At 41.2% G+C, this 25,286-nt stretch overlaps 1 protein-coding gene across 1 annotated transcript; it reads left to right on the top strand.

Annotated features, from left to right (window-relative positions):
- rgs17 (regulator of G protein signaling 17) lies at nt 1-24,536 on the top strand. Its single transcript, XM_061040055.1, has 6 exons — nt 1-161; nt 6,706-7,080; nt 9,969-10,099; nt 14,178-14,252; nt 14,361-14,592; nt 16,317-24,536. The coding sequence occupies exons 2-6, from the start codon at nt 7,078-7,080 to the stop codon at nt 16,503-16,505; spliced, it is 630 nt and encodes a 209-aa protein (XP_060896038.1). The 5' UTR covers nt 1-161; nt 6,706-7,077; the 3' UTR covers nt 16,506-24,536.
- The last annotated feature ends 750 nt before the right edge of the window (nt 24,537-25,286 follow it).

A 25,286-nucleotide genomic window follows, 5' to 3' on the forward strand; every position in this document is an offset into this window, starting at 1 on the left:
GCTCGGCGGCGTTCGGTGCTGAAGTGGGGCGGATGGCAGAAAAACAGCGGCGATGGACATTACACCGCAGGATTCCCATATACGATGTCATTAAACGAACATCGGAACACTGCGTTCTCACACCTTTCGCCCTAGGATGCTGACAGCCCAACAAAAAGGGGGTAAGATGCTGATTTTTTTGTCTGTGCTAACGCTTCCACACGGGCAGGCTAGCTGGTGTTAGCACGGCGCTAGCTGCTCGCTGCTCAGCTGCCACCTCCTCCTCCTCTCTCTCTCTCTCTCTCGCTGCGAGAGATAGCGGATCTCGGGCTTGTCGGCTAACGCTAGCAAGTAAAAAAAAAAGTGGGTGGTGTTTGATTTGTGAGGGATTTGGGTTACGACAGGCAGCACAGTGTAGTCAACCTCTTGGATGTGGTGTCAGCCTCGCGGTGTCAGCTGGGAGGGGGATCTCCTCTGCCCGGCATGCTGTGACCTGCAGCAGCTTGGCTTAGATGTTTTTTGGGGGGCAGCTGCAGGAGAAACCGTGCAAAAAAAAAAAACAGCCATGCCCAGCAGTCAGCCAGCAGAGCTAGAGCACTGGGTCCGATGATCCTGCCTACTTCGTATCTGAAGATATGCACAGGCCTTCTGGCAGATGCAACAAAACCACAGAGCTGCGACCGCAAAGTGCATGTACTGTAATGCACCATGAACTATCCTGTCAGCCTGACTCTTTTTTAACACTGCCTCCACTTATTAACACGCTTTTCTTTCCGCTGTCAAGAAATCATGCTCGGAGCACCCACTCTGCAGTTTCCCTTGGGTGTGTTGAGTCAGAGCAAGTCGAGTAGTACAGGTTATGTTGCCACTACATCCTCACACACTTCCTGATTCATCTCATTCAGCTTTTAAAAAAAAAAAAATTTACGCTTCTTATTCTTCTTCTATTACTCATCAAGGGAGTTTTTCCCTTATACGCCATCTGTCTTATCAGCATATCTGACTCTGATATTATTTGCTTGTAGGGTGGAGATGTGTTTTACTGTCCTTACACTTCTGCACTCTGCAGTGGTTGAGAAGACAAAGAGTTCAGCAACACTTCTCTAAATGTAGTGATATGACTGTCACTCAAACTGTACACTTCCTGTTATCTTCCTATTTTTTTTTTTAATGCACATTTGTTTGTACCACAAAAACGATTTTAATGATTGTAACTCAATAATTGTACGATGGGGATGAACACAGTGATGACTCTCATTTCTAATCAACTATCAATCAATTGATGTTTAGTCCATAAAATATCAGGCAAAAAAAAAAGAGCCCTTTCTCAAGTCAAGACCAACAATCCCAAAAAGTATACTTGAAAAACAAATACTTATTATTGATAATAATAATAATAATAATAATGATAAATTAGATTTATATAGCGCTTTTCTAAATACTCAAAGATGCTTTGACAGGAAACAACAAAAAAAACTTGATCAATTCACAAGTTGTCTGAATAAAAAACAAATAGTTCCACATTATTGTTCTTGACCATATTATTTATAGACACATTCTTCTATGCACAGACACAGACAGGCACCATAAGCTCATCAAGCACGTCTGCCCTGTATAGATCAGATAATGGATCAGGTGATTTATTACCAACTCTATTGATAAATGATTCAATACTTGGGATTTATTTATCAAGAAATAAAAATCAAGTGTCTTAAATGTAAATATCTCTGTTTTCTTCTAAAAAAATTATGATCAATATAGATTTTTGGAGAGAATAGGATATTTGAGGACGTGTTCATTGATTCTGGAATACACTGATTAAAAACATTGTCATTTTTTCCAACATTTTATGGATTCAACTTGTTAAGAAAATAATAAGATCTATTGAAAATAACCATTTGTTGCATTTCTAAATCGTTAGCTCATTGATTTCTTTTTTCAGGTAGGGAATAGTTGAAGTTACTCTGTGGACGTCGGACTCATGTGAAGGTCGCTTAATACCACAACACAAATCTGTGTCTCCCTTTTTAAACTACTATGCAAAAATAATTCTTTATAGGTTTTTTGCTGGACCGTGGACGGTTTTGTGTTCAAACCAATTTAAACCGACATGAATGGATTTTTATGTTTCCTCGGAAAGATAACTTCGATACCTGATTTTACAGTCGAAGGCAAACGCGATCAAACAAGACACAGAAATTCTGTTTGAGTGTGGAGCATTGCAGTGTAATCCAGAATAAAACTGAAGCGGCGTGTTGTCCTAAGGAAGGTATGTGAGGTCTAAATGTGTGCGAGCTGTCTCACTGGTTTTAGCCAAAAAACATTTTCTATTTTAAATTCAGATGTGGTTTAAAAGGAACATAATAACAGAATGTTTAAAGAGGACATATTATACCCCTTTTCCACCTTTTCAAACAGTCCCCTGTAGTCTAAATGAAACGTCTGTGCTGTGCTTTGTTCAAAATATAACATGAATCGAGCACCAGAGGAGGTTTGTGACCCTGTATAAACCAGCTCTCTCAGGACGCTCTGTTTTGGTGTGTATGTCTCTTTAAATGCAATGAGCCCGCCCCCTGAGTTTTCCCAGGAGACATCCCTCTTCTGCTAGTGAGAATAAAAATGGTGGACCTGAGCAAAAAGTTGCTCTAGGCTGGGGGTGGAGTCCATGTATGGGAGATACCAGGAGAGGGGAGGGGATTTTTATTTTTTTACCAGAATCCCACTGTGATGTCACAAGGAGAGCAAATCTGAAACAGAGCATTTTTCTCTGTGTTGTAAGACTTATGCAGACCACAAACAAAGGACTGGATTGGTTTATTTCACATTTTGTGGGTCGGTAGACACTCAGGTTACCCAAATATATGTTCAAAAACATAGTAAAATGGATTTTCCATAATATGTCCCCTTTAATGTAGCTTTTATAACTCAAGGGAAGCCCTGAGCAGACATGCATCAGTAAACTCTGTTCTCGGTGTATTCCCCTGATAATGAGCTATTTCAGGTTGTTTTCTAAATCTCGACTCATTTGACCAGTGTTCCCAGGGCTGAAAAAGCACGGGGGGGCTTAACTGGACTCCTCAGTGTGGGTAATGGCAACATGGCATGTTGTGGTCTGGCCTATCACACTGACCAGCCTGTTGTTTTAGTTTGATGTCGTTACCACAAGAAAATAAGCTTAGTTGTCTCAAGATAATTAAATCAGTTCATTAAGATAGGAAACCCAGTGTTATTATACCAGAATGACACAAAGAATAAGTTCAGATCTTGAGAAATCTGATGGAGATTACACGTTATCATGCATGTCCACTTAGGGCTTCCATAGTATGCTACATTTTAAATATGACATGTAATGCATGAGTAATGTAGATACAATCTTTTCTCTGTTCAGTCGCTTTTTTTTTTTAATGTGTCTTACTTGCTGTTTTTGAGTCACAACCTCACAACAGACTAGTGATAGTGCATCACATAAAGAGTCTCCAGTGCCGAGGTCAACATGTGAACACTTCTAAGCTGCTGATATGAGTAAGCAAGTTGTTGGAACAGTCGCTCCTACATAAAAACACGCAGCATCAGGAGGAGGCTCCGAGGCCTTAAGGCTCAACGTCACCTGATTAACCAATGTGTTGTCAAGAAAGTGTTTCATCTTAATCTTCAGGTAATGACAGCAGCATCATGAGTCAATGACTCTCTAAAGGTTCATTTCCTGAATTACTTTAGACTACATCCCTTAGCTCGTTTCAGATGTCTCATTTCCGTTTGCATTTTGTGTTTCGGGATGTTTTGAACTTCTGCAACACGACTGTATTGAATTATTCATTTCATGATCGCTTCATATTTCTTGTTTATTAAGCGATAATACAGTTACAAAAGGTTTGATTTAAATACATCCCAAATGGTCCTCTTTCCCCAGAGCATATGGAAACATCTCCAGGTTTAAAGAAAGGTTTTTTAACCATCCCAGATGTTTTAAACAAGGGGTGTCACTTTCAGTATATACTGTATTTATACAGAAATATGTTGTTGTCCTGGTGTGTGGGGAACATCTCTGGTGCCAATAATATCGATATTTTGAGAAGAGAAAAAAAAAAGGTACCCCAAACAGATTTTCCTCGCAATTTGACTCACCGAGTCGCCACTTCATGACTCTTCTCAGTGACATGACATGAATGAGGGTCACTTGAATGGAAGTTGGCGATGAAGCATGATAAGAGGTGAAGTTGACACCAAATTGTGGTGAAAAAGTACTTTCAGGGCCTCTTTCCGCAGACTGTGCTTTTTGCGCCGGCAGTGCCCAAAACCTCCTTTTCAGAGCGCTGAAGTTAACTTCTGCTTCCCTCTGTAATGTCCGTTAGGTGTGTTTTGATAGCTCTGTCTGCATGGTATTCGCTTTAATTCAAAGAAATATCACCAAGAAAACATGAAAAGGATGAAAAGGACTTGTGTCCTGGCATCAGCAGCAGCTCTAGTCCTGGAAATTGTCTTGTAAAGACGAGTCTGGCTTGCGTCTCCTTGTTGATAAAAGTCCCGCCCCTTCTTGAATTTGATTGGTCGGCGAGGGAGAAGTTTACCATGACGAGCGTGGTGCTGTTTTAAAGTTTAGAAAAGCATTTCACAGAGAGTGATATGGGCGCAGCGGCAAAAAACTGCTGACGACAAGGGTGTTTTAGCGCTCAGGATGGTGAGCGCTAAAAAACGCTTAACTACGTTAAACTACATCGGTTTTGTTTTGAAAACAAAACCTGCTGTATTAATGATCTCAGAATTGCTGTAATGTGATATTATTGTTATCTTGGGTCACATACATAATATTGCATCGTATGTCACCCTGCCATTCCCGCCCCTAGTTCTAACAGAGAGAAATCCAAAGTCATCCAAGTCAACGTTGGCATGTGGTTTCCTGTCTTCACGGGAAAATAAGAAACACCAGGTGAAAGGTCGGAGAGTGAGAAGAGGAAGTTGTCAAACTGTTAACATTAACTGAATGGAGCCTGACTGATATAATCTTTACTCATAACATTACATAATATGTCGTTATAATGAACTGTGAGCATTATTTGATCGGGGTTCAGAGATCAATTATCTCTACAGTAGCATCTTAAGACGAAACAGAAGATTTCAACAGAACACGAAGACACACCCCTACATGAATAATGGATACATAAAAATATATTTTCAGAGGAGGGGGGGAAATAACCTGTTGTATTTAACAAGGGGAATTTCAGGACATCTACAGACCAAAACGTGAGGTGATAGTTTTCTTTGCCAAGTAGGGCTGGGCGATAAATTAAATGTATCGATAAATGGGGTTGGTGGAAACTGAAGGTTTTCAAAAAGTAAAATCAAGATTTTCTCTTTAACTTACTCCGCCGCTCCCCTTTGCCTCCAGACTTCCTACAGAGTGGCCAAAAGTATTTCGCTGAAGTTGCTCTGCCCGTTCTGTACTTTTGCTGTACCATGAAACTGCATAGTGCACTTTTAAAAGTCTACAGGTTGCATTTTAACTGCCAATACCAATATTTGGAAGCGCAAAAAGAAATCTGATCACGATATATTGGCCGATATCTTTGTTAGATCTATCTTCGATCTGTTGATAGAGATAGATTGAGTTGATCCCTCAAATGCAGTCATCAAACACGTGTGGGATGATATATGAAGACAAGATGGTCACTCAACCGGAAAGTAACTGCGCATTACGTGCATCACCGCTTGACACTGTGATAACGGGTGATAATGCTTGTTGTAATCCATAAAGCACACTCTGCTGGTTACAGCCAGAAAGAGAAATGCTAAGTGTGACACAATGATACTCAAATGAAATGCTTTATTATCGGCTGGCTGATTAATCGGTCGGGCGCTGTTGAAAACAAAAAAAAACAAAAAAATGGGTTTCCATTTGTCTGATTTCATAAGACCCTATGTTTTCATTTCTGAGTTCTGTGTTTTACGATGTAACCACGTTTTGTCACATGACACGCCTTGTTCACAGAACTTCACCTCAAACGGACGTAACTTCATTCTTTCCAGAAGAATATCTGATTCTGCACATAGCCACAAAGACCTCAACGTAACTCCCCGTCTTGCACCTGCTGATGTGTTTGCACAAGAGAGTTTGCTGTAGTGATAAGCTGGCACACTGCCTCTTTTTAATATGAGCATTTCATCGCATGTTTCCTTGCAGGTCCAGTCAAACCAGCGCTGACAAAACACACAGAAAAGGTACTCATAGAAGTGGTTCAGAGATTGTTCTTAGGGCTTAGTGTTGCATTTTTCTTAATGTTTTTTTTTTGATGACTTTGAAGTCTCAGATAGCCTCGTCGCCTCGTCTCTCTGTGTGGAGGAGACTTGCCCTGCTAGAGGTGAAAACAGGTCACACACAGACAGGCTGATGGGAGCTGCAGCGGCCAACAATGGTGGAGACTCTTAACACAGTTTTATCTGTTCATTTAGCTCAGGTGCTGTCAAAAACTCTTAGATTGGTAGAGAAAAACCTTCATTTTTATTTCACATGTCACACCCACATTTCAGCAAATTCCACAACTTGTCGCGTTTTATAGTTGGTTTCCATTTTCATTCTAAAACTCCGTGATTCTGTCGTAAATCAGCCTGATAGGAGCTATAGATATCCAAACAATTGTCACCAAAGAAAAGTAACTTTGTTTATTTATTTAGCCTTCATGATTTAGTTACTTTGTTTGACTGTGAGGCCTGTCTTTTCATCTTTTTCAGATGCTGTACCATCACTGCTCCGTGTGCTCTCAAGTCCATCAATGACCCTTTTCTCCAAAATCAAAGGACGCCTAGGAGTTCCCTGCAAGTGAAATAAGGAAACAGAAAACAGGAGGAAGTCACATTTTCACCTCGGCTGTCAACTACCCCTTTTCTGTGCCTGTCGGACAGGGATGGTGAAACCAGTAACCCCTGTTCACCGTGGTGAAAAGAAGCTACCCACATCTCCAGTGAGCAGAAACAGCCAGACCATCAGCCAAACAGACAGCCCAGCAGCCAGTCACTCCGTCGACCAGCCTGCTCTCATCCAGCAACTTATTACCTCATGCCATGACCGCTCTGTGTAACCAGTGTTTAGGAACTCGCTAATTCATGGTAAGTTTGACTTCTGTCTGATATGATTGTGTCATTTTGTTATCTGAAGGAGGAGTAATGTATCCAAGATAAAGTTATAGTCCCCAACTTTTATTTACACATTTTAGACATAGAAAAAAAAGTCACTTTCGTTATCAGTTGTAAATCCATAAAAGTCAAAGTAGCTAAAGCAACATAGCTCAGTTTCTATTTAAGGTTTCTGGACATTCCCTTAGTTTGCATATTCCAGCCCAGAGCTTTTACACTACCAGTAAAGCCCAGCTTATCAGATTCAGAAGCCCCAATCATCTCTGCAACAAAGAGCAACTATTTTAACACTTCTGATGCTCATTGATGTCACGCTGACCGAAAGACGATGCTTTAAAGCCTAAATATGTGCAGACATGTGTCAAATGATTCATGAATGCACTTCAGTGGCACGCAATTACTGTAACTGCTAAGATTTGACTACGGTTTACTACCTGATTTAAAAAAGGATGGGGCAGAATAAGACAGAAAGATGCTAAGTTGATCCCATGTTTGCCACTAAGTCAGTTGTCTTCTTGATATTATCCTCATTCTTGATGAAAAGGAGAAAAACTGTATCTTCCACACATCAGTCAAAAGTTGACTCCAAATCTTGGAAAAAGCAAACACCCCTTTTCAATATTTACAACACAACCGTCTTCCTCATCCATTTTTTTTTTTTCCAATCACGTTGGCATATTTGACTTTCCACTCTGTATTTGCATGTCCTGTCGATGCGATCTGCTCCTTCCAACTTCAGAACAAAACTGTGTCCTTGCTGTCGTTTCCATCTAGCGTTCTGTTTTTTCCACAGACACTGCGTGGTAGCCAAATTACTGACGGCCACTTCACTGGCCAGAGGGCGACATTTACATAATGGGCAGGCAGTTTGTCGTAGCCTCACCTGCACATGTGCCATCTGTGAAGTAGAATGCGTGTGTGAATGTGCAGAAAAGAGAAGTCTAATCTGTCGATACTTGGAGTTAGATTTGAAGTCGTAGGTCATTTCAAGGAGTTTCATTTGAAGCATGACGTCACAGGTAAGACTCCTGTTAATAACTGGTTTCTACATGACGTGATTCTCATGTGATATTAAGCTTAAAGACCCACATTGTGAAGCTAACTCTTTATTTATTATTTTCTTCTCTACCTGGTCACAATTAAAGAACTCTCTCTGTCAGGACGTCTTGTTCGTAGCCCATTGTGTTGTGGTTACCTGATACACTGTTTAGTGGTTGACTACCTGTCAGGATGTTTTATTATTGGAGCTAACTTTCCAGCTGAAGGAGGCTTTTTTTCTGGCCTTTTTTTTGTTCTTCTTCTAATAAGCCCACCAAGTATTATGTTCCACCTGAAAGAAAGATGAAAAAATCTTAGGCTTTATTGTAAGTTGTTGTTGCAGGCATTGGAGTGGTTTTCTAAGAGGGTGTTTTTTTAAATTTTCTATTTAGAGTAGTCTTAAAAGTTGAAGCGTGCTATCAGGGCTGATGTGTGACGTTAAAGTGGCTCTTCACACTCGCTCTACCTGAAAAGGCTGAAGCCTCAGGCACAGTCACCTTCAAAGTATCTCTGAAGTCCAAAGGAATACCCCAGGCGATGACTGGCACAGAGAGAGTCCGTAACGACCCGAGTGTGACTCTGTACTGGTGAGGAGCACACTGTCGTGACTTGCAGATGATGTTAAATAATGCCCGAGCAGTGACGCAGTCTCATAGAAATAGATCTTGAAAGTCTTAAGGCCCCCCCCGACACACTCAGGAGATCGTCGGCTGTCGGTCCTGGATGGACCGTGGGTGAGCTGTTGTCGCCCTAGTTTTTGCGGTGTGTTTCTGCTTTTTTTGGGCCGATTCGACATGCTGAATCGGCGTCGGCGGTCGGCGTGTGTGTGGAATCTCTCTGATTGGCTGCTCCGAGGTTTCATTCATGGTGTGTCACGGCCTTTACAAAACTGGTGATAGAACACGCTGGGCAAACAGTTCAGCTTACGTACCCAAGTTTCTTCATCTAAGAAGCAACTGAGATTGTTTTTTAAACATCAAATTACAACAAGTACTTGTGGAGTGTCTCTGTCATCATATATAATGCTCGAGGAGCAACACTCATGAGGGTGAAAGTGTTCAAACAACATGGCAGAGATGAGTAGCTGAATGACTTTGCTGATGCTGGACTGTGATATAAAACATGGAGCAACGATGCAAAATGTTTTATGTCACAGTCCATCAAACACTCTCAAGTTGCAGATCGTTTGTCAGACGAAACAAACATATTGAAACATGACCATGTGGACCCGGCTACTGTACAACAAGTTTTTTTTGTATTTTGAGTTCATTTTCATGACATCATCAGATTTGCCATGTTGTGACAGTTTAATGCTGCTATACTCTGATGAAACCTTATTCCGCACATGATGCTTTTGGGGTCTTGTGTGAGGCACTTTGAGTTGCCTTGTTGCTGAAATGTGCTATATTACATAAATACACTTGCCTTGCCTCGCCTGTGTCTCTGAACTCGTTGAAATGTGTGTGTGAATGTGTGTGTCTGTGTATGTATGTAGTGTCTGTCTGTCTGAGCCAAGTGAGAGACTTGGCCTGATGCCAGAAACTTTCGTACCGTACAAGGAAGGGAATCCTTTCTGTCCTGCTTGAGTGCTCTCACTCTCTCTCGCTTCATCTGTATCTCTCTCTCACAAACAAACCCACACACACTATACATTAAGCAACACAGTTTTCTACCCCCCCCCCCCCCCCCCCCCCCCACTCTAAAGAGATATATAGCTGGTTGGTCACGATGCAGACATGTTGTCAAAATATGAAACAATACTTTCTCTTTTATTGTTATATAGGTGTTTATTGTGTTTATGTTGTGTGTGTCCTTTTGTGAAGCCCCGCAGTGTGAGTGGAGTGGAGATGAGAAAAAGGCAGGCGGCACACATCGAGGCCCCTCCCCAGGCCCCTGGACAGCCCCGACCCAACACCTGCTGCCTCTGCTGGTGCGGCTGCTGCAAGTGTCTCTGGTAAGAAAATACTGCACTGCAATAAATGATCAATATCTGTTGAACTATGCCTGACTGATATTGTACGCTACTATGCTGTACTACATCATGGTATGCAATGCCATTATACTGATACATACGGTAAAATATTACGCTCCTGGTCTGTTATACTATGGTCGGGGGTGAATACTCGATTCTGATTGGCTGAAGGGTGTCACATGGGTGTCCATTAACTTTTGATATATTGACCCCTATGGAAGTAGTTCCAGTTAAACAGTGTGTTCACTGTTCCAAGTGTTTGCGCTGCAGATGGTATCTAAGATGAGTAACCATAGCAACATAACCCTAGCTTATATCTTCACTGACCTATGATACTCAGCTCTGCGTCGGACGGTTCAGGCCTCCATATCGTCCATTAATTCCTTATGATGGACAACTCGTCTGGGATTATCACTAACATATACTATTCTTAACTCTACTTTATAGTTCTATACTCAGCACTCACTGCATTAAGCCCAACCAACGTCCGGGCCAGCCCCCCCTTCAAACTTCATAACAAAACGCTGACTTTAAAGTGAACACATTTTTTGCTTGTGTTATACCTGTTCCTGATCTATGTGCTCGCTCGTTCTGAAATGAACTTGACCACCTCTGACCGATCGGTATTGTATTTAGTTGTTTTAACATAGTTACATTACATTTTGAACCGACTAGAGGCTTTTAATCTCCAGCGGCTGCAAGCACCAGCTAATTGTTTTTAGCATGTGAGGTCACATGTCAGCAGGACTGCTAACAACATCTCTGCTACTCTCACACGTTTGCTGTGAATGCTGACCGACTCTCATGCACAAAAAAAGAGATGTTAACAACCTGAAAGAGGACATCTGCAGGCTTTCTGAGAAGTGGCAGAAGAAAGATACCGTGCTTTCCAGCTACATCAACATGGCAGCTTCTCAGTCTAAGAGGATCCTGGCATCTCAGATACCTTGCTGGGGGATCCTGTGTGCCCTTGATCCTCCTTCTGCTTGACCCCAAACCCTTGTGTGTCATGGACGGAGGTAGTGCCCAAGGAAGGGGGGGGGGACTGTCCAGGTCTCTCCCGCTGCTTCTCCTTACTAATCACTACTCGGCGATGCAGGATGAGGTCCCAGATGATCCAGGTGAGGCTGGTGGGACGCACTCTGGTTCTGTCGGAGCCCCCACAAAGTCTGCACAGTATGCCTCTGATGCAACTGTCACTGCCTCCTCTGCTTCCTCTGCAACCACGGTGGCTGTCTCCCCTGCATCCTCTGTGGCCTCCTCTCCGCCTTTTGCTCCTGTTGTTGTCTCCTCTCCACCCGCCGCTGGTGCAGCCACCAGACCGAGCAGCTGTCTGGTCCGACGTAGAACAGCAGAGCAAACAACGTTGGAGGCTCTCCTCCTCCCACCTTCAAAGGCTGCTGAATGCAGCCGTTAACAGTGACTCCCTCACCCGCAGCCGGCACAGGAATGGTACCCCCTCACCACAGCATTCACCTGTCAAGACCGCATCTCCTCAGCCAGTGAGCCCACTCCGCTGGAATGTCTCCTGGAAATGCACGGTCCTCCAAGGTCAGCACCAAGCCACTCGGATAATCTGCGACTCCATGATAAGGAATATCCGGTTTTTCGATGCCAGCACTGTCTGCCTCCCTGCTGCTACTGTCCCCGTCATTTTGAAGAAATCCCTGGAGCATTCTGCCCTCCCTTCCCACCACCAATACTCACCTTTTTCTCACATGGGCATTAACGACACTTCCCATCAACAGTCTGAACTGACCCTGAGTACTTTATCCAACTTTCTAAGCTCTTAAAAAGCAAACTGGTAAATCCATTTTCATCTCCGGATCCGCTGCGCTCCACCGCAGCTCGTTTCAGCCGAGACCCCTACCTCTACCACTGGCTGCAGTCCACATGCAGGGCTCACAACGTGGCTTTTATTGACAATCTGAATCTGTTCTGGAACCGCCGCTCTCTTTTTAAAATGGACGGACTTCATCCAAACTGAGTGGGCTCTCAGTTGCTAACTACAAACATCCAGCACACAGTGCAGCACACAGTGCAGCACACTCCAACCTAACTGACTATCAACACATGAAGCCATCAACACAGCTGACTCCCCTTCTTCCTCTAACTGATCCCCTTACCAGCCCCCTCTACCATCCAACAGTCAGCTCTGTTACTCCCACATTCACTGACCACGTTTTAAATGGAGACTGTCATTACTAACAGATCCCCAAACAAAAACAAAAGCACTACCAAATCTGTCAATTTAGCAATTTGTTAATCATTAATCAAAAGGAGCCTCATCGCAACCAAAAGAGAAGTAGCATGAAGTCGATTAAAAAAAACAGTCAAAAAAAGTTAGCAACTCTCTCCACTATGTGAACCAAATAAATGATTTGTTTTCTCACTTAGTGGTGGAAAGAAAACAGGCTGGCTTGTTTGTATGCACGGAGGAGAATAATGAACAGCCAGATCTGATGATAATGATTAAGGTTATGAGTTTTAGCTTCATCACAAACCTTTTTAACCTGAAAATTGTCAACTAAAGCACTCACAGTTAACTGAACAACAAAATGATTGCGTGTCATTAAATCTGTAGATTTTACTGAGGGTAACAAACTCCTTGTTACCCCTGAGCAAGGCACCAACCTCAGTAAGTGCTGTGGGGCTCCTGCAGCTTCCTCCCTGCTGCTGCACTCTCACTGCAGGGAGAGAGGGGTGAATGAAACATTGTTTTCAGGCAGTGAATGGTGAATGTGCGGCTTCTTTCACACCACTTCATCTGAAGTGGTGGCAGCTTGTGGACTGGGCTCAGAGTGAGTGAGCTCTGTGACTCCGCTGTGTGTTTTCCAGTCAAAAGCTGGTGTCAAATAGCCGGAATGGGCCTGAAATCTTCAGTACCTTTTTAGAAAAAATGTTTATTTATCGAAGTGTTAAGGCTGGGAGGAATAATTTGCCTTTTCAGTGAAAGTTTATTCTAGAAGAAAATCACTGACTTCTCAGTGTATTGAAGTTTTTGAGACTAGAAAGCTTGTGTCATGAAAAACTGGTCTTTTAATGTTTTTTTTTTATCCTGTCTTGTTGTTTTTCTTTCATCTGTACTTTCTAACCCCCTCCCCTCCCCCAACTCCCTCCTCACTCGCCCTTACACAGGGCCCTTATCTAGTCGGGGTGCCTTCTATTTCCATCCACACATCACATGCAAAACAGCTGTGAAGAACAGCCTGTATATTTAGCTGTATTGTGAGGAGGCCGGGGGGCTGCAACTAGCTTAGCCCATTACCGCTACACAATGGGGACTTTGACAAGAGACAGAAAGAGGAAGGAAAGATCTTCCATGCTGGGACGAAAATAGACCTATCAGTGTGTGTTGCATTGTGGCCTCTGCAAGTGTGACTGAGCTCCGATAGACACAGCGGCTACATATGCGTTTCAAGTGTTTAAATAATGGTGTGAACTGAAGCTCCGTTGTTTTATTTTCATTCAAAATGGGTTTCCTGGAGCGCTGGATAGCCTAGTGGTTATGCCGTGTGCCCCATGTACAAAGGCTATAGTGGCAGCAACCGTGGGTTCGCATCCGACCTCGGCCCTTTGCTGTATTTCATCCCCCACTGTCTTCTCTTAACATTTCCTGTCCCACTTCAGCTGTCCTATCCAATAAAGACAAAAGTGGGCAATAAATATCTTAAAAAAAAAAAAAAAAAATGTGTTTCCTAATCGTAATTTTCAAGAATCAAAGTTTGCTGATTCAGAGATATCATTGCATACACAGCTGGGAATCAAACATACTTTCATTTCTTGACCACACATGGCAGGCTGCATGTGGTGGTAAACGCTTTAAGCGTTTCTCAAACAATCTAGAATTGCAACACATGGACACAAAAAGGGACTTCCAAGCTTGCATGGATTTTTATAACAAACTTTAACTCTGATCTGGAAAGGCAGAAACACAACCACATCAGCTCTGCGTATTTCAGTGAATCTAATGATAACTCAAATGTATCTAAAGTCAAGAAACATGTCCAGTCGTTTTTTTTGGCGAGTATTAAAATTATAATTTTTGTCTTCAATCGAGGAATGAAGACAGACTTGAGAGGAGTGAGCGACAGACCTGCACCAAGATGGATAGTATTGAAGCAACAGAAGAACAGTAAGTAGAGCCATCATCCCCTCAGTCTTACATGTTCATGTCTGGATCATTGCGTGTCAGTTCCACACGCACTTATATTTGTATTCATTATTTAATGTCTGTCTGCAGATACCCAAGTCTCGAGGAGGTGCTGTCGTGGGCACGGAGCTTTGAGATGATGCTGCGCTCGTTGGAGGGCCGGGAGGTCTTCCAGGAGTTCCTGCGCTCGGAGTACAGCGAGGACAACCTGCTTTTCTGGTTGGCCTGTGAAGAGCTGAAAAAGGAGACAAATCCCACCGTGGTGGAGGAGAAGTCGAGGATCATATATGAAGACTACGTGTCCATATTATCACCCAAAGAGGTACCGTTTCTATGTACCACCAGAAATTAGAGCCAAAAATAAAAATGTATTTTTGCCTAGTGATTGCTTACTCCTATTAATCCGTGTGCTGTGACTGTCATTTAGAGCAGTGGTCCTCAAATTGTCTAGTCTCAGGGCCCACCACCAACTCCAACTCCATGAAAAATCACGACCCAAATTGCTGGTATTTTTGGACCAATCAGATCTATTGACTGAAAAACTGTACGTTTGGACCTCCTGGCGGTACAAAACTTGTGACAGAAGAAAGAAACTGAAAAAAAAAAAACATGTTTAAAAAGCGCTTCACAGACTTTTTAAACACGTTTTTTTTTCCAGGCACACATTGATGACCCAATGAAAATGGCTTCGTGACCCACCTCTGGGTCCTGACCCACCAGTTGAGAACCACTGATTTAGAGTAGATCATATCAAAGCTACTCGCATTGCTGTAGGCTCTCACGTTGTGTTTCCATCTAGAGGAAGTTTCCATGTGGCCTGTAAATAGTTGAGTCTAAGAGTCTGAATGTTTGAATATGACCAAAACATTTGCATTTGTTGCTGTGTTGTGAAAGCTGTTGACATCCTACTGACGTCACACTCGTAGAGAATCAGAAGTTTGGTGGATAAACTTTTTGGCACCACCTGTGCTCAGACGAACCCTTTAAAAATCTCACTAACATTACTCTACGGAGACGGAATAAAATAGAGAGAAAACCAAGTGAAACCATAATGCTGAATTAAGCAATATAAGCAGTGTTTCCTGTGACCTCTTTCCCCTTCAAAATAAAGGCAATTTATGTGCAGTGGTTTTACATTCAGCAGAGCATGAATGTCTTTTACTCATTTCACTCTGCTGTTCAGCCAGTTGAGAAATACATAGCAGGAATGCCGATAGAGACGAGCGAAACAAACAGGCACGTCCTTCACATAGAGTGAATCAACTTCATTAACGAGCTGCGTACACCAGGTTCTGTGTGCTGCACGGTACCAACAGACAAAACTATTTTCTAGAAGTACTGAACGTTGGAGATGAGCACTGTCTTGGAGTCATACTGTGTGTCTCTCGGTGTAATATTACAAACATGTACGCTGTGCATTACAAAGATGGTAAAGCAAACAAAGAGTCTCAATCACACACTCAAACACTAACTAACTCTCAATCTTTTATATACATATATAGTATATACACTGTACACAGTCAAGGCAGGACAAAGGAATACCCCATCCACATTCATCCAGGACATTTTAAAACTTGAAAACATTCTAGTCAACATTTGAATGGGACTTCTCCATCCCCCCTTAGTACCTTTAGGGCTCAGCATGAGGTCGCAAGCCACATTTTGGGAATCAATGATGTATCTGTTGCATTATTACACCTTTGAGATGAATTTAACCACAAACCTGGTTAGCACTAATGTTACCCCCATGTTGTAACGGCGTGACAGGTCCACTTATCACACAGTTTGAAATGACCAAAAAACACTCCAGCTGTATGTGAAAGGCAAAAGCGAAGCCCTAATGTTGGTCTAAACCTGCCCATTGGTCGTGTTGGGAAGAGTAGGGATCAGCAAGATTGCTTCCAACCGTATGAAGTAGAACTGTGTCTTCCTTAAGAGTCTGTGTGATATCTTTATAAAACCACTGGATTGTAGAAACCCTTTAAAAAAATAAAAATAAAAAAAAGCCTCTGGGGTTCAAGAAATAAACTTGTTTTGCTCCACCAGGTGAGTCTCGATTCACGGGTCAGAGAAGGAATAAACCTGACTCTGGCAGAGCCCAGCAACCTGATGTACGAGGAGGCCCAGTTCCAGATCTACACCCTGATGCACCGCGACTCCTTCCCCCGTTTCCTCAACTCCACCGTTTACAGAGACCTCCTGGCCAACAGGAGGCGCGCCTGCCTCGACACCTAGACCCATCTGACCTCTGTCATCGCCATCGTTCGCCAACGAGACTACTACTTAAACTTCAAATACTACTATGGTGCCAGAAGTTGGGTTTGAAAATCTCTCCCTGTTTTTTTTTTTTTTTTTTTTGATGAAGAGACTGAATTACATCCAAGATAGCTGATTTGTTTTTGGTTTTGTTTTTTGTTTTTTTTAAGCAATTTCTATCCAGTTCTCCACTGGTGCCAGGTCGGCCTTTGCTGGTTGGTTATTGGTCAGTTTGAGACCATTAATGCTGGCCAGTGATTGTTTTGCTAGCAGTTTGTGATGTTTGTTAAGGCTGACTGGCCAACTCACGTGTGGGCCCGTTGGTTGAAGCTGCCAACATGATGGAGAGCTGTTTGTTAACTGTGGACATCGACTCCTCAGATGCTGGGGACGAAAAGAGAGAGAGACGGAAAAGACATGCTAACTGTTCCTGTACTGTAATATTTAGACCTCATACTTTGTCCTTTACTTTAATATTCTCTTTCTTTACTCATTCTTTCTTATCGTTTTTTTTTGTTTTTTATTATCTTGTCCCATTCCTCGGATGTGTTTTATTTCTTTTCTGTCTGAACACACCAAGATGTTGGTGGGAGTTAGGGCATCTCTTGCCCATTGTTCCTGTAGAAGCACTGGCTCTGCATGAAACTCTCTCTCTCTCTACAGTAGCTTGACGATGTAAGCCGCGGACTGCAACCGTTTTTGAATATTGAGATGTATTAGGACAGGTGACCTGTCTCTCTGGCTGTCTATGTTCAGTGAAGGGAAAACGTACACCTCTGCCAATTTAGAGCTTACTGCATTTTTTATTGAGGAGATATGGAGGCTCCTACAGCGAAGGCAGTCGCAGCAGCACCTACACATGCGTCCATCCAGATGTCCATCTATCCGTCCATCTGTCAGTAGAAGCACTTTCCTTCTTTAGGATTCTTTAACTGGGAGAAGTAAGGGCTAGAATTGTGGTTGGGCAGCTACATGTATTACTCATGAACTTTCAAACAAAGAAATCTCTCCGCTGAGAAAATCACAATGCCTTTACATGTAAGAAAAGGCAGCACAAGGGCTGCTTTGAGTTTTTTTTTCTGGAGAGCAACCACAGTTTGTCCAATGATCCCTACATCCCATCTTTTTTCCCCTCCCTCCAACTCAGACCATCACAGCCTGACAAGCACAGGTGCCCAATGTGTGTGTGTGTGTGTGTGTGTTTGTGTGTGTGTGTGGGGGGGGGAAACCCAGCTGGACAAAATAACCATAAACGAACCAACATTGACCGAGCAAAGTCATCTACATTTTAAAATGATTGCGTAGAACAGAGGATTTACCTTTAAGTGTTGGAAAAGTGAATCGACCTTTGTGGGAAAGCTGATTCTGCATAAAGAAATAAGCAGATTCAGCAGGCACTGGTGTTATTAAAGGGCTTTCGGGCCCTGGCCTTTGCCTGTAAGGCTTTAGCTTTGGATGCTGTAGGTAACTTGACAGTCGTTGGACTGGGATGTCCAATATCAATCTGGAGATATGTGACCCGGGTGCCAAACATGATGTCAAAGATGCTGTGTAGAGATATTAGATGTGACTGGTCTCTGTCTGTTTCTCTTGCAGGTGAGGTTTGTAGACTGTAAGGTAGTACTACAAATATCTACTGCATACTAAAGACACTCGTTTTTTTCCTAGAGCTAGTGGAGAGGGTTGGTATAATAATACTAACATGCTAACATTCCGGGCTAGCAAAGAATTTTGTGTAGTCATGCTACATGCTAGCCTCGTCAACAAGGCTGACTAGGTTTAAGCATGCTGCAGGCGGCTAGCATGTTTGTGCTAGCAATGCTAATCTTCCATCCCACTGCCAGCCCTCTCACACTCTGGTCGGTTTTTAAATCTGACTTTGACAGCATGCGATGATAATTGCTCTATGTATGTGTGTATGGTACAGTTAACACACCCAACGAAACATTTTTGAAAAGAAGAACATTTATGTGGTTTTTGCCAAATGTCCCATTTAAAATGATAAAAGTATATAAATGGAACTTTTTTTTAATGATGATGTGAACATGAACTTTGTTCCTGGCCTGTGGATGTGCAGTAGAAAGTGCATGAGTGCAGTGTGCTATTTTCCATGTTCAATCAACCAGGCCTCCGAGTATATACGTATTCTACCACATGATGATTAGTAGACCTTCTGGTTTGGTGGTTAATGCGTCTTAAAAGTGTCAACGAAAGAGTGCCACTCCTCAAGGATAAATGTGGGCATCATTGTTGCCACTTACTTTTAACTACCTGAAGTTTATGTGCCAAGTTGGTCTAGATTCCCTTTGAAAATGCAGAATGTCTAGCAGACTATTATAATTGGATGTAGTTAGTAATAAAAGATTGGAGTCTACCTTAACCTTTGTCCCACTACCTTAGATTTGTTTTGAATTGAATTTTGTTAAATTAATTTGCATGACACCTGTCAGAAAATGCAATATCGTATGTCTAGTTAGTAAAGTTTACTAGCGAAACTAAATAAGGAAACTAATTGAATTTATCTTTTTTTTTTTTAAAGATATAGAAATTCTCTACAAAAGGCCTAAGTGAAAGAGTCCACAGAGTCAATCCCGTTTTCCTCCCAACTTACTTTCACTCACTGTTAAATGCTGACTGGATGAAACTGCCAGTTCAAAACCAACTCATCATATTGATACAGACGCTTTCAGTCAAGTACTTGTTTAAGTTAATGAAATATATGCTGCAATGTCCAGAAAGCAAGTCTAAACCAATAACCACCCAGCAGAAAGTATACTATATATTTAATCTCACAACACAGTACTCACTTTAGACTACATTGATACCCATGAGGACTTGATTCATAGTTCTTAGATGCTGTAATGAAGATCTGTGCATGCATGTGCTCAGTTGTTCAGTGGTAGATACAGATTCAGGGTCATTCACCAACTCTGACACTGAAGGAGAGATTTTCCAGAAAAGCATTTCAGTTGTTGTATGTCGACTATTCTGTCATTTTTGACTCAGCAGGAGGAAGCCTGCCACTCTTAAATCTCTCCATCAGACACATTTCTCCACTACCCAGTACAGCTATGTTTCCTTGTTGCTGAGTCTATACGGTAATCAACACAAGAATGTTTCACCAAGAACCAGAAAATGAAATCATGGTGCAATTAAACCGAGTTTACATGTATAAATTGTGAGATGTGTGTACCTTGTTAAATATTCTGTATGTTGGGAAGCTTACTGTCTCCGGTGAGAGCAGAGAAGCCAGCAGGTTTTGTCGCTGGCCTGAGACTTTGCGCTGTGCTAAAAGCGGTTAGCACTCTCCGGGGTTTACAGGGAGGACAGACACAGCAGAAACCCAGGTAACAGTGTTTTACAGGGAGGACAGACAAAGCAGATAGAATGATTTTCTGCTTCAGTCCTTTCCTTTTTACTTATTGTGACTTTTACATAGCTAGGGGAGGGGAGGGGGGGGGGGGGGGGTACACAGCTGTTTATTTTTATTAACTGCATTTCAAATGTGGATTTTACAAGCAATGCTAATGATGTGAAGTGATGTAGTGTCATCACTGAGTTTGGATTTTTTGTCTTTAAAATCCCATGGGTACCAAGTGAGCGGGTGTTTTGAAAACATGGCTGTGGTTTGGTTTTATTTGACTGAAGAATACAAAACATTGAGAGCTGAAGTGTCCTGATTTGTTGGAGGAGGTTTGAGAAACTTTGGCCTTAATGACATTTTTTTTTCATTGTATAAAAAAAAACAACAACAACGTCTCTGTAGGCTTTTCACTACCTCTCATGTTGGTTAATTTATTTCACATCTAGTTGTCAATTTACAAGTTGTTTTTAGATCTACTTGAAGCCTAACACTGTAAACAAAATGTGCACAGAAAAAAAAGACTATGTATATGACCAGAGGGGTTAAAGAGAGTTTGGCCTAGTCCACTTTTTTTTGTATGTATGTTTGTTTTTAATTATGCTGAGCTGAACTAGATTTTGCATCTCTGTAAAGAATTCAGGAATCCACTGTCTAAGGGCTAATCCCATTTTGCCTATGCAAATCTGTTACTGTGGGTGAGTTGGGAAAGGGCGAACTACCGCACCTTTCATCGGGTTTAGATGGACCATGGTTTACATTGCCCTTTGCTGGTATTCTTCAATCTTATTCAGCAAAAATGTACGCTTATTTTTGTTTCTATATAAATATATATAAAATCTATATATATATATAACAAGTAATATACAGAGAAAATAGTATATGCCTTCGTGATGATAAAAAAGAAACCTTTCTGAAAACAAATAAATGTGTGGTTGTCTGACATTATGTTGCTGTGTGCTGGAGTCTTGGTAAGATGATAAAGATGACTGAAATTAAACTGACAGTTAAGAGGGGAAAAAGTAATTTCTCAGTAGTAGCTGACCCTGTGCAGTAGTTCTGAAAGCATTATTTATTTCAGGCTCAACCACATCCTGACTGTCTGTGACACATTTTTTTTATCCAGCCTTGGCCTGTTATGTTAATAAGGTATGTGGGTCAATATCGATTTGTCATAGTTTTTATTGTTAATTTTACAGCAACACTGTTACTTTTGTTAAGCAAAGGCTATTGTTGCCCCAGCGGACAGTTGGGGGGGGGGGGGGGGGATAAGGGCAGATGATGGGCTACATGTGCAAAATAGCACAAGTAGAATAGAGTCATCATAAAGTCAGCAAAATTCAGTAATGTCAATAACATCTGTTTAAAGTTTGCCACAACAATTGAGTGGTCTCACCAGACCAAGTGAGGCTGAAGCACCAAAACCTTTGAATAAATTAGCCGAGGTGCATTAACTGTTTAACAATTTGTTATTTGTTTGACAACTTTTATCTCTAAATTCAAAAGTTGCAGAGTCTGACTTTGAAGGGCTGAGTTGGAGCAAACCTTGAAACAAGATGGGTCATTAATGGTATCAGCATTTGAGATGTGCACTGTCCAAACAAGCAAGTTACATTATAAAACCAGTATGTCATTCATAAAAAAAAAAATCCACAAATCATGAAATCATGAAGAGTTTATCAGGATCTTTTCATTGTTTGTCAGTGAAAGCTGATGTGAGCCTCAAAGTAAAGCACCGTGTCATCAGCAAACAACAGCAACTTATTTTTCTATTCTTGTTCTTTTTGTAGCCACGTCCATTCAGACTATCACTGTGTTAATATGGTAGCATTGATAAAGGAAACATCAGCAAAAGTGGGTTTTCTTTTTAATACTCCACTGGAGAAAAGTCAGTAGTATGTTACTGAGAAGATCGATCTCGCAAGCCATCTCCAGCTTCTAGTTGAGGTTCGATTTTGGGTTTGGTAATTTATTTTCTTATTTTTTTACAGACGATTTAGCTCCTGAACAGATATGGAAGTGAGAGTAGAAGGGGTTGATGTATACATTTATCCAGCTATTCCTCACAATGTATCATGGCTCTAGAAAGGTGGGTTCATTTGACTGATGTTGGTTTGAAACCTAGTTTGTGTGTTCCCTGTGTGTTGGATTTGGTGCCTCTTAATGCTTCAAAGCAGACCTCGAGATCTCTTTCTGTTTTTTTTGCTCTGTCTGTCTCACTTCCTCTCCCTGTAAAAACAAACGATGCTGTTAGCAGTAGGAGCAGAGACAGCAAAATCACACAGATGTTTGTTTCCTCCGACACAAACAGTCACCCTCATTATTTGGTTTGAACCTCTCCGAGGGGTGTTTAAGCTACAAAGGAAAGTGATTATGCTCGTGCAAGTACTGGATGAAGTTGGATTGAAACAGATTTAGGCAATCACTTTTCTCTTTATTGATTTAGATGCCTAAGCCTCAAGGGTTTTTTTGTCATGCCTTTGTAGATAGATCGCAGATGATCCGTGGGTGAAAACAAAAACAATTTTACAGTCACTTTAGGCGATTAAAAAAAGTGACATTTTTTCTATTCAGCATGCTTTTGCTAAATAAATGAAATAATTCAGTTATTTGCTATAAACGATACTGTATGAGTATGTATTCAAGTACTGCAGTATGCAGACAATTAAAAATATCAGAAACTCTTTTAAGAGGTTCATATTTTTCTTCTAGTATGTTTCACTAATATTGATGGTTATGAGTTCTCAATTCTTGTTTTGAGTGTCTTATGAATTGCCAGAATAACTTAATGACCCTATTTGTATTAACAAATATACTCTATGGCTGGTTACTTACTACCACATGCATGTCTTGCCGAGTAATTTAACCAAGACAGTGATAGGTGCAGTCTTTTTTTTCGATCAGAAGTTAGGTCAATCCAGAGCAGCAACTTTGTTTTTCTGGTTGCTTGACAGCTTTGATGATGACTGGGTTCCTGACCATTTTATTGACACCAAACTAGGAAATTTGATCCTAGTGGTCACTGCTGGTAAACAAGGATATGCAAGTGAAATATATTCCCTTAAAGACCATTATCTTTCTGCACATAGAGAATGAGGGCTCTAAAGGCTTAGCATCAAACAGCAGCCACAAAGAGTAAGCCTATGAGTTCAACAAATTGTGCAACTTCCTTGAACATCTCAGAGCACCGTGTTGCTAACCATCAGGGTCGGCCTGAAGAAACATCGGGTTGCTTTTCATCATGACTTTGAATTTTATCAAAGGAAACTGATCATCACTCGTTGATAATCAGTTGCTATCAAAAAGCGCCCTGAGATGCAAAAAAACCTTCAAGTGTAGCAGTGGGGGGGGAAAATGTCTCCATGACAAGTCCAACCTTGAAGAATATACTGTAAAGCTGTACTTCAAGAAAATGCCGGTACAAATTAACAGAACTACTTATTATGAAACGTTTACATTGCGAGAAACAAAAAATAATTTTAGCATTGGCAATTCCCTGCTTGATAGTGCAATGCAGACGTGACAGTATTTTAATCAAGGAGAGTAAAATAAAAGTTAGTTAAAACATTCATAACAAAAATTTGCTGAGTAAAACAGTAGTTAAAATGTGAGGGGTGTGTGGAGTCATCTTCTTCCTCAGTTTTAGAAGAGCAAATTGATACCACTCTTGAATCTGTGCTTACTGTGAAGCTACAGCCATACGGCTAATTTGTTTAGCTAGTACTAGCTAGTAGGTTGAAACTGCGTGCCTGGTTCGGTTCATATCAAAAACCCACTCAATTTTGTTATGTACATGTATGAACAACAGCGACAAATGTAAAACAAAATGTTGATATTTGTTTAAAAGGGGGTAAAGTTTGAGACTATTCCAAGATAGCTAAACATGAATTGTCTTGTCTTGCCAAGCTAAGCTTCCCGGCTGCTAGCTCCATTTTCATATTTATCATACAGACTTGAGAGTGGTATTACTCTTCTCAACTAACTTTCCACAAGCAAATACATATATTTATGAGGTATAAAACTACCCTTTCAGAAGGTAAAATAACAGTTTAAAAGAATGAAAAAACAGGTTTAATTTGTGTGATACAGTGGTCATGAGACTGTACATGTGAGTAAGATATAACAGTAAGCAGGTCAAAGTTATCATTATAAAATGAAACATTGTGTTCGACTCAAATTGTTCCTTTCCATTAAACACAATTTGTCTTTTGCTGTTATTTCTGTCATCTCTGAATCATCTATTTTATAATCTATTTCATATTAAACATGAAGGACTTTGTAAACCTGATGTGGATTAAAAGCAACCACATCAGGTCCTACTGAAATTGTAACCATGTCACATAAAAGAAATATGGTGAATATTTTCATTTGTTTTGAATTATTTTTAATTTATTTTAACAGGATGCTTTTTTCAGTTATTGATATTTTTTTTATTTAATCTCAAAAGAGTTACCATTATGTCAACATTGTCATCTGTTGTGGTACATTTTGTTCTATGGTTCAGTCTCTTTGTTTACAAGATGACATCTTGCATTAAGAGAAAAACTCTAATCTATGGTAACTGCCCTTGATTATCTGTAATTTAACTAGTGCTGCTAGAGAAAGAAATCTAAATGTAACAACTTACAATAAATACTTAATAGATTTTTTCCAAGTGTGATTGTGTGGTTATTTGTCTGTATATGTGGGGGGTAACCCCCGGACGCACTCTGCACATTCAGTTTTGAGTTCCTATAGTTTCAGGGCCGGCAGAAGTTCAGTCGGTAGGGACTTGGGTTGGGACCAACAGAGTTACTGGTTCAAGACATAGGACCAAAGTATGGAAGTTAGTCTGGTCGCTGGAGTGGCACCAGTTCACTTCCAAGTGCTAATGAGGTGCCTTCAAGCAAGGCACCAAGTCCCCAACAGCTTCAGCCTCCTCACTTGGACATCTCTCCATTAATGCATGTCCACAGGTCCTGTTTGTGCATGTGTAGTTCGGGCCTATGTGTGTTAGTAGCATGACCTTCAACAACAGAGTGTAAACCCGAGTTTCCCATGGGGATTAATAAAGTATATACAATTAAAATAAAACAAAAAATATATTTTGAGGGTGTATTATTTGATTCCCTTTAATATTCAGATGCTTGTTGCCCTACAAACTTAAGGTTTCATATCTTCAGCACCGTCCTTAGCTAGCATGCTATTATGTTAACATTGAGTAGGTTGACATTATAAATACTCCACCTACTGAACATCTGCATGTTAGCATTGTTAGCAAGGAACTTTACAGACATGCTTCGGAGACCTCTGAGACTTAGTTAAACTTGTTGAATAGGAGTATGACATGTGCCGTTTAAGAAACTGCATCGAAGGGTTTTCTTTGTATCCGTTTGAATTGATACACTTCTTCTATGGTG

Source organism: Labrus mixtus, chromosome 6, assembly GCF_963584025.1.
Source record: "Labrus mixtus chromosome 6, fLabMix1.1, whole genome shotgun sequence".
Classification (NCBI taxonomy): domain Eukaryota; kingdom Metazoa; phylum Chordata; class Actinopteri; order Labriformes; family Labridae; genus Labrus; species Labrus mixtus.